The sequence below is a fragment of the Camelina sativa genome, chromosome 3 (assembly GCF_000633955.1).
Source record: "Camelina sativa cultivar DH55 chromosome 3, Cs, whole genome shotgun sequence".
In the NCBI taxonomy this organism is placed as follows: Eukaryota; Viridiplantae; Streptophyta; class Magnoliopsida; order Brassicales; family Brassicaceae; genus Camelina; species Camelina sativa.
This window is the reverse complement of record NC_025687.1, coordinates 7,155,774-7,165,671: the sequence shown is the minus strand read 5'-3', so window position 1 is coordinate 7,165,671 and position 9,898 is coordinate 7,155,774. Positions and strand designations below refer to the sequence as shown.

At 38.7% G+C, this 9,898-nt stretch overlaps 1 protein-coding gene across 3 annotated transcripts in view; it reads left to right on the top strand.

Moving 5' to 3' along the window:
- LOC104774516 (mediator of RNA polymerase II transcription subunit 15a) overlaps window positions 1–5,087 on the top strand; it is a 14,961-nt gene extending 9,874 nt beyond the window's left edge. For 2 of the 3 annotated variants that reach the window (XM_019243473.1, XM_019243475.1), the window contains 8 exons: window positions 56–1,042; window positions 1,140–1,210; window positions 1,353–1,427; window positions 1,830–3,143; window positions 3,242–3,586; window positions 4,094–4,300; window positions 4,384–4,472; window positions 4,647–5,087. In XM_019243473.1, the coding sequence (XP_019099018.1) occupies window positions 56–1,042; window positions 1,140–1,210; window positions 1,353–1,427; window positions 1,830–3,143; window positions 3,242–3,586; window positions 4,094–4,300; window positions 4,384–4,472; window positions 4,647–4,854 (3,296 nt within the window). In that variant the 3' untranslated portion in view covers window positions 4,855–5,087. The remainder of the gene's footprint in view (window positions 1–55; window positions 1,043–1,139; window positions 1,211–1,352; window positions 1,428–1,829; window positions 3,144–3,241; window positions 3,587–4,093; window positions 4,301–4,383; window positions 4,473–4,646) is intronic. The other variant, XM_019243474.1, reaches the window with a different exon arrangement.

Here is a 9,898-nt window from a genome sequence, read left to right as displayed (position 1 = left end):
TATCTTTATCAGCAGCAGCTACAGCAGCAACTTCTCAAGCAGAATTTCCAGTCAGGGAATGTTCCCAATCCCAATTCGCTTTTGCCATCACACATGCAACAACAGCAACAAAATGTGCTGCAGCCTAATCAATTGCATTCGTCTCAACAGCCTGGTGTTCCAACATCTGCTACGCAGCCATCCACTGTGAACTCAGCCCCTCTCCAGGGTCTCCACACAAATCAGCAATCAAGTCCGCAATTATCTGCTCAGCAGACGACACAATCTATGTTGCGTCAGCATCAATCGTCAATGTTAAGGCCACATCCACAATCACAACAAGCGTCTGGCATCCATCAGCAGCAAACGTCATTGCCGCAGCAATCAATTTCTCCTCTACAACAGCAGCAAACACAAATGATGCGGCAACAAGCTGCTAATAGCTCAGGTATCCAACAGAAGCAGATGATGGGGCAGCATGTTGTTGGGGATATGCAGCAGCAACATCAGCAAAGGTTACTAAACCAACAAAATAATGTTATGAACATACAACAGCAGCAGTCACAGCAGCAGCCACAGCAGCAGCAGAAGCAGCAGCCACCGGCCCAGCAACAGTTGATGTCTCAACAAAACAGCCTTCAGGCAACGCATCAGCAACCACTGGGCACTCAAGGAAATGTTGCAGGATTGCAGCAACCACAACAACAGATGCTCAATTCCCAGGTTGGCAACTCAAGTTTGCAGAATAACCAGCACGCGGTGCATATGTTATCACAATCAACGAGTGGAATGCAACGAACACATCAGGCTGGCCATGGCTTGTTTTCTTCTCAGGGCCAACAGTCACAAAATCAGCCATCCCAACAGCAGATGATGCCCCAGCTTCAGTCGCATCATCAGCAGCTAGGGTTGCAACAACAACCTAATCTGCTACAACAGGATGTGCAACAAAGGCTCCAAGCTTCAGGCCAAGTCACAGGTTCTCTGCTTCCACCTCAAAATGTTGTGGACCAACAGAGACAACTATATCAAACCCAAAGAACCCTCCCGGAGATGCCATCATGTATGCTTTTGCATCCTATTAAATACATTAGGTTCTAATATTTTACCTAATCTCTCAGCAGATTCTGATGTTGAACAACCGTTTTTATAATTCTTAGCGTCGCTGGATTCGACAGCACAGACGGAAAGTGCAAATGGGGTTGATTGGCAAGAGGAGGTTTTTCAAAAGGTTGTTCTCTATTTTTTAAGTGTGTTATATATTTACCAATTCTGGCTACACGTACTAAATCTTCAAGATAAATGCAATAAGGCAGGCGATTTTACATAGATATCACCAGGATGACTAATCATATGACTACTTGTCTTTGCAGATCCAAGCCCTGAAAGAGGCGTACTTACCAGATCTGAATGAAATCTACCAGAGAGTTGCATCCAAGTTGCAGCAAGTAGGTTACAATATTCTTTTTTTACTTGGAATATAGTTTGCAAGTGTATCTCCTCTGGAACAGTAGTAAGCATTTTGAGGAGTTTTACAAATTCAATGCAAGATCAGTTCGTTATTGCGAAATATATTTGGAGTATTGTTACAAAAAAGAGGCCGCTGAGACTCGTATTCTTAACATACTGTGTATTAGAAAATTTACCTGCTGATATTTATGTTCCTTCCCAAACCTATAGAGGTTGTAGCTTACATCTATGAGTTATTTTCGTTATTATAGTAGAAAGTCATACAACTTTGGATTCTTGAGACTCTTATTCTAAAAGATTGTTATATAGAAAGTTAACTCTTCAATATCTACATAGATTGTGGTCTGTATCTTGTATCTTATTTTATTGATTTAGTTCAGTTTTCTCTGGAGCAGGATTCTATTCCACAGCAACAAAGATCAGATCAGTTTGAGAAATTGAAACAGTTCAAGACAATGTTGGAGCGCATGATACAATTTCTATCTGTTCCAAAGAGCAATATCATGCCCGCATTGAAGGATAAGGTGCCTTATTATGAGAAGCAGATTATAGGTTTCTTAAATATGCACAAGCCGAGGAAGCCAGTACAGCAAGGGCAGCTTCCGCAATCTCAGATGCAGCCAATGCAGCAACCGCAATCTCAGACAGTTCAAGATCAATCTCATGATAATCAAACAAATCCGCAGATGCAAGCAATGAGCATGCAGGGAGCTGGGCCAAGGGCACAACAGAGTAGTTTGCCAAATATGCAGAATAATGTTCTGTCATCTCGTCCTGCAGTTTCAGCTCCACAGCAGAACATTCCTAGTTCCATACCGGCTTCTAGTTTAGAATCTGGCCAAGGTAATGCATTGAATAATGGCCAGCAGGTTGCCATGGGATCCATGCAACAAAATACTTCTCAGCAAGTAAATAACAGTTCTGCCTCGGGTCAAAGTGGGTTAAGTACACTGCAGTCTAATATTAATCAACCCCAGTTAAGTTCCAGTATGCTTCAGCATCAGCACATGAAGCAACAGCAAGACCAACAAATGACGCAGCAATTCAAACAGCAATTTCAACAGCGCCAAATGCAACAGCAACAGCAACAGTTGCAAGCGAGACAGCAACAGCAACAGTTGCAGGCAAGACAGCAAGCGGCACAATTACAACAGATGAATGATATGAATGATTTGACATCGAGGCAAGGGATGAATGTCAGTCGTGGGATGTTTCAGCAACATTCTCTGCAGGGACAGCGTGCCAGTTATCCTCTTCAACAGTTAAAACCAGGAGCTGTTTCGTCGCCTCAACTTCTTCAAGGTGCATCTCCTCAAATGTCACAACAACATTTGTCTCCTCAGGTGGACCAGAAAAATCTGTCAACTGTCAACAAGATGGGAACTCCATTGCAACCTGCAAACTCCCCTTTTGTTATCCCATCTCTTTCAACCCCCTTGGCTCCGTCCCCTATGCAAGTTGACTCTGAGAAACCTTCTGGTACTTCGTCGTTGTCAATGGGAAATCTTGCGCGCCAACAAGCAACTGGCATGCAAGGCGTAGTTCAATCCCTTGCAATTGGCACTCCAGGGATCTCTGCCTCTCCCCTCCTTCAGGAGTTTACTAGTCCTGATGGAAGTGTTTTAAATCCGTTGATAAGTACATCTGGAAAACCAAGTGCTACTGAGCTGCCTATTGAACGCCTTATTAGAGCTGTAAGTAACATTACTAATTTTGAAGGGTATTGCATCAGGATGGCTTTTGTAGCAGAAGTGTTTTTCTGATTATGATGTATGCTTTCTGTTGTTTTCAGGTGAAGTCCGCCTCGCCACAAGCACTTTCTTCTGCAGTAAGTGACATTGGATCGGTTGTAAGCATGGTTGATAGGATAGCTGGTTCAGCCCCAGGAAACGGTTCGAGAGCTTCTGTTGGCGAAGACTTGGTTGCAATGACTAAGTGTCGTCTTCAAGCAAGAAACTTCATGACGCAAGAGGGAATGATGGCGACGAAGAAAATGAAGCGTCACACAACTGCAATGCCACTGAGCGTTGGTTCACTGGGAGGAAGTGTTGGTGATAACTACAAGCAGTTTACTGGTTCAGAAACATCAGACCTGGAATCTACTGCAACTTCTGATAGAAAGAAGGCAAGAACTGAGGTATGTTTTTCAGCTAGACTTCCCTTAGTGAAGAGTGATGTATAATATAGTGATGTATTGTGAGAGATTTTGATTAAAATAGTGATGTTTTGTTGTTAATTCTCTCAGGTTTGTGAATTTTTGGGTTTCTATGGGTGTAATGGAGAACAGTGTGGTGAATACGGAGCCATCAAAGGTTGTTAAAGTGAGCAGTGGTGATGCTTTTGTTGATAAAGGAGTTGTTAATTCTTTCAGGAATCAACAACCAGCAGCAGCAGCAACACCATTCTGAAAAACAACTCTTTTATCAACAAAAGCATCACCACTGCTCATCATCACTTTAACAACCTTTGATGTCTCCGTATTCACCATACTGTTCTCCATTACACCCGTAGAACCCCAAAAATTCACAAACCTGAGAGAATTAACAACAAAACATCACTATGTTAATCAAAATCTCTCACAATACATCACTATATTTTCAAGGGCTCGATTTTCTTATTTTGAAGAGTCGATTTTGAACTGCAGATGGAACATGCCCTTTTGGAGGAAATTAAGGAAATAAACCAGCGGCTGATAGATACAGTTGTTGAGATTAGTGATGATGAAGATGCTACTGATCATAGTGAGGGAGCAATATTAAGCAAAGGGTGTGAAGGAACAACAGTTAGATTCTCGTTTATAGCTGTTTCTCTCAGCCCAGCCTTGAAGGCTCATCTCTCATCAACACAAATGGTAAGCATGGTCATCTCGTGAACATTTTGTGAAATATGATTTCATTATCCTTTAATAAAATCTCTTTTGTTCTTCTATTACAGTCTCCTATTCAACCATTACGTCTACTGGTCCCTTGTAGCTACCCTAACGGCTCTCCATCTCTTCTGGATAAACTCCCGGTCGAAATCAGGTACAAGCAAGATCCTCTAGTCTCAAGTAAACAGAAACATACCGAGTCAAGCAAACTTTTACCATATTAGTTAAAATCTTCTTCAAATTCATATATATGTTTATGTCTCAAGAAACCTTTTATAAGAAACTGCATCATCTTATTAACCTTAACATGATCTGGTTTCTTGAACAGCAAAGAGAACGAGGACCTCTCGTCCAAAGCTATGGCAAGGTTCAACATATTGCTAAGAAGTTTGTCACAGCCAATGTCGCTCAAAGACATAGCCAAGACATGGGACGCTTGTGCTCGGGCTGTGATCTGTGAGTACGCACAGCAATTTGGTGGTGGAACTTTTAGCTCAAAATACGGCACTTGGGAGAAATTTGTAGCCGCTTCCTGAATCAGATGGATTTCTCTAGTCCTCAATGATAACACTGTGATGCACGTACTGTTTCATGTCAAAACCACAGAAAAAAACAAAAAAAGCCAAAACGGTTTCCAACTTTTTTTGTTGTACATTACAGGTCTTTTCATACATACCCTTGGGTTTTTTTTATTTATTAACCAAAGCTTATGCTGTATTATTGAACATTTTTTAATTATATAATATAATAAACTTTTATTGTATGTATTTTCTGAATCTCGTTAGTATATTTGTCACTTGTTCTTTTTGAAGTGCAATTACCGTTTATTTGGTTATACTTCTTTGGGCAACGAGCTCTCTTTTTTTCCGGATCGTGTGATGGACTGTTTGGAGCTTCTCATAGCTCCATTATCCTCTGGCTTACTGAAACATGGCACTTTCGATCTTCGTGGGTGCAGAATACATGTTCGACGAAATGCTTGAGACAAACAGAGCTATTGACGAACACTTTTGCAACAATCAGCGAGAACGTAACAGGTAGCTGATCCTTACTTTACTCTTTGTTTTAATCATTCTGAAGTTTTTTTTAATTTGAGACCCCAAGTCTTTTCACAGTTTACCTAATGCTTTGAAAATATATCTCTCAACTTCAACTTCACGTCCACCATGCATTTTAATCAAAAACAGAATTCAGTAGCATACAAGTTAATTTGTGTAATTAACATTTTGGTTACGAACTTACAAATTTGTGTATTTATTTATTTGACACTCACCCAAGTCTCTTTCCTCGTTGAAAATTTCTTTCCCAATTGTAATTTGTAAGTCTAAGCATGTGCATAGTGAGATCTCTGTGGACATTCTTCCAGTTTAGGTATTGGTATTGTTTGTAGTCTCTTGAACATGCTCTGATACTAAACCATACTAGATGTTCTTCTAAGTGTCTTTAATTCTTTCATACTGTTTAAGTACTTGTTTTCTAAAAACAATATTCTTATTTTAGAAGTGCTAAACAATTACTCTTTTTCTCTTGTGTTTGATTTTGTGAAGTCAGGACCGCACTCTTCATAACAAAAAAGTATGTGGGTCGAACTGTAAACTAAGAAGTTTCAAAAGGTCCTTCATGATATTTTCATAATTGCACACTAGACGACTTGACGAAGAGAAGAGCAAGATCTAAAAACGTAATAAGAATCTTCAAAGGTTAACCAACCCTAAGCCAAAAGATCCAATCTCTTCCCATCACTCTCAATCATTTTCAATTTTCACTCTCAATTTTATTATACTGTGTTTAGATAATGGACGTAAGATCTTTGGGAGAAGATGAAGCATGGGATTTGTTCTGCGAGAGAATTGGAAAAGTTACCTTGGAGAGTCACCCGGACATCCCTGTACTCGCAAGGTTACTCGTGGCGAGATGCAGAGGCTCACCGCTCGCACTTGACGTCATTGGTGTGACTATGACAGGCAAGACTCTGGTGCAAGAATGGCGGTATGCAATTGACGCTTTGACTTTATCTGCGGCTAAGTTTTTAGGTATGGACGATGAAATCCTTCCGGTTTTGAAGTTTAGCTATGATAGTTTGAAGGATGAGAGAGTGAAACAGTGTTTTCAATACTGTGCTTTATTCCCAGAAGATGGAATAATATCAAAACAAGATTTGGTAGAGTATTGGATAGATGAAGGATTAATCATTGATGGGAAAGAAGATAGATATAGAGCAGAGGAGGAGGGTTACGAGATAATTGGTTACCTTGTTCATGCTTGTTTATTGATTGAACATAGCGTGACCATGCCTACCTTGGTTCGTGACATGGCCTTGTTGGTAGCATCAAATCTTGGAGAGGATAAAGAAAACTTCATTGTGAAAGCCAAAGCAAAACTTGATGACCTTCCAAATGTCAAGGATTGGACAGGTGTGAGTAGGATGTCATTGTCGGGTAATCGGATCAAGAATATAAGTTATAGTCCAGATTGTCCCATTCTTTATGTTTATGCCTAATCTTATGGTTTTGGATCTAACGGGAAACATTGGCCTTGACGAGTTGCCTGAAGAGATTTCGAGACTGGTCTCTTTGCAGTATCTCAACTTATCACATACACATATAAAAGAACTGCCTCGGGGTTTGAAAGAGCTAAGGAAACTTGTACACCTGAACCTGGAGTTTACTAGATGGCTTAAAGGAATTGCGGGAATATCATGTTTATCAAATCTGCAAGTTCTAAAACTGTATGGTACTAGTTTCTGTTTAGATATCAAACTGGTGGAGGAGTTACAGCTCCTGAAGCATTTAAAAGTTTTGACCGTCTCGGTGGGTGATGCCTATGTCTGGGAACGATTCATGAGCATTACCAGATTGGCAAGTTGCACTCGCAGTGTCACTCTTAGGCACTGTGAAGCAGGGGCAGATGGGATATCTATTGCCGCGACTTCAAGTAGGCTTAGCGTCCTCGAGATATATGAGTCGAACATAAGGGAGATAAAGATTGCTCATAAAGTTGATGATGCAAGCAAGAATAATAGTCCAAGAAGTACACTGAGTAATACATGGAACTTCCAGCACCTCGTCAAAGTGGAAATATGCAAATGCCAGGGTCTGCAGGAGTTGACGTGGTTGCTCTTTGCTCCGAGTCTTGTTTGGCTAAAGGTTAAAGAGAACGAGGACCTCTCGTCCAAAGCTATAGCAAGGTTCAACATATTGCTAAGAAGTTTGTCACAGCCAATGTCGCTCAAAGACATAGCCAAGACATGGGACGCTTGTGCTCGGGCAGTGATTTGCGAGTACGCACAGCAATTTGGTGGTGGAACTTTCAGCTCAAAATACGGAACTTGGGAGAAACATGTAGCCGCTTCCTGAATCTGATGAAAGTCCTTAATGGTCGGTCTGTTTCATATCAGAAAACCAAAAAAAGGCTTTAGTATAAGGTTTGTATGCTCTAGTGTAGATAGTGTAGTGAAAATATAATCATACAATTTTTTTTGTGAATTTAGTGGATAGATATAGGATTCTGTCATTGATTGCTGTTCCCTTTGTAATGTTTTTCTTTTGAAATTGAACACTCACCCTCATGTTGTTGTTGACCGGCCCCTTCCAGTGCTAGTGAGTTACTCATATTATATACGTGTTATACTTATATGACTAATGAGCTGAATGAATAGATTGTTGCAAGATTATGAGTATTTGGGTTAGTGGATGCACAAACAAGCGCTTAATGCAATTAATTCCTGAAAGAAACTGCATGCTTTCATTAGTAGATTAGTTTTGGTGATTTTTATTGACATGTCTCTTTCTATGTTGTAAATTTCTTTCCCAATTGTTTAGTTGTAATTAAGTTGTGAATCTATCTTATGCATGTGAAATGTGTGTGTACACGTGTATGGTCAAACCAAGCAGAATTTTGATGTTGGCTTCATTTGACCCACAAATTTATGTCTATTACAAAATTAAAAATTTCAACTCGATACTGATCATTCAAACCCGACCAAAAAAATTACACAGTTTGGAAAAGGTTTAACGACCAAGATAGACGAAGTCCTAAAGACGAATCACACAGTTTGGAAAAGGTAAAACGACCAAGAGAGAACAAGTCCTACCGACGAATTACGAAGTTTGGAAAAGGTAAAACGACCAAGAGAGAACAAGTCCTAACGACGTCGTGGAAGCGTCATCCACGATGAGATTGATGTGAGCAGGCTCTTCTTCATCTCCAGAGGAGACTGGAAATCTTCATCTTTGTCACTGACGTCAAAGTGGTCCAAAGAGTCGCAAAAGACGTCAGCGTTCGTCAGAGAATTTGGGAACTTGATGTTGAACAAACATGTAAGCAGAGCAATCACCGAGTTGGTTGTAGCGGCCATGGCAAGTGTAGGATCCATGGCAGTGAGAAGGTAGTCATGGGCATCAAAGAACAACCACAGGGAGTTGAAGCTCAGCAACAAAGAGTGCAATGGACCAGCTAGATCAGCAACACTACAAGGTTCGTAGTGAGAGAGAATAGCAACCCACTTCCTCAAAGAGAGAATCTTGAACATGTGCAATTGGAAAAAAACAACAATTAATAGATAACCGATTAATCTATATAACGATAACAATCCGAATAAATGCGAACAACAATTGCGACTTTTTCATTGTACATTTTTTATAAAAAATTGTTCTTTTTTTTTGTTTTTTTTTTCAAAAAATTTGTATAATTTTATTGTTCATTGTAGCGTTGTGTCTTCTTGTCATATTTATTCATATTCTTTATCACAATTTTTTGTTCTAATAGATGTGTCTATATATTTGTTCAAAAAAATAGTCATGTCTTTTGAACTCTCTATATATTTGTCTCTTCATCGATAACAAACAAATCATTGTTTGTTGAAACAAATTTTTTATTTTATGTTGAATCTAAATAATTTGAATATTAATATCCAATACTCAACGTTATTCTATAATCTAAATAAAATTTTAGAAATGATTATAGCAATATATAAATTCAATACAAGTTAATGTATAATTTACAGTTGCTTCTATTTATGATAAATTTTTGTACAGAAAAAGTTATGATATCTATATTTTATTTTATTTTTAGACTTGTGTATTTTAATATTAATATTTAGATGATACATTTGCACTCATTATCAAATATATTTTATAATTATAATTATTTATTAGAAAATATTTATTTTCAGTTAGGATCACTTTGTCATAATAGTTTATTAGTTTTAGTTTTTTATCATAATTCTTCATAAAATATTTTATATTTATAATCTTTTAAACAATTTTTTTTGCAAATTTGTGTTTCTTTGCTATAATATTTTATTATTATAAATTTTCATTTTGATTGTGTTTTTACTAATACTTTATATTTAATATTTGTGTATTCAAACTATTCTATTGTTTTCAAATAATTTCATAATCTATGATGCTGAGGCTGTTAGACAAGGAAGCTCAACTTGTTACGGACCAGATTGTTTCAAGCTGACTTTCATGATACTGGCTTGCGTCTGTGGGGTTGCCGCAATTCTCGGCGTGATTTTAATTGTTAGAATAAGACCGGTTTATCAGTCTCTCTATACGGTTCAAGATCTTTCCGGTT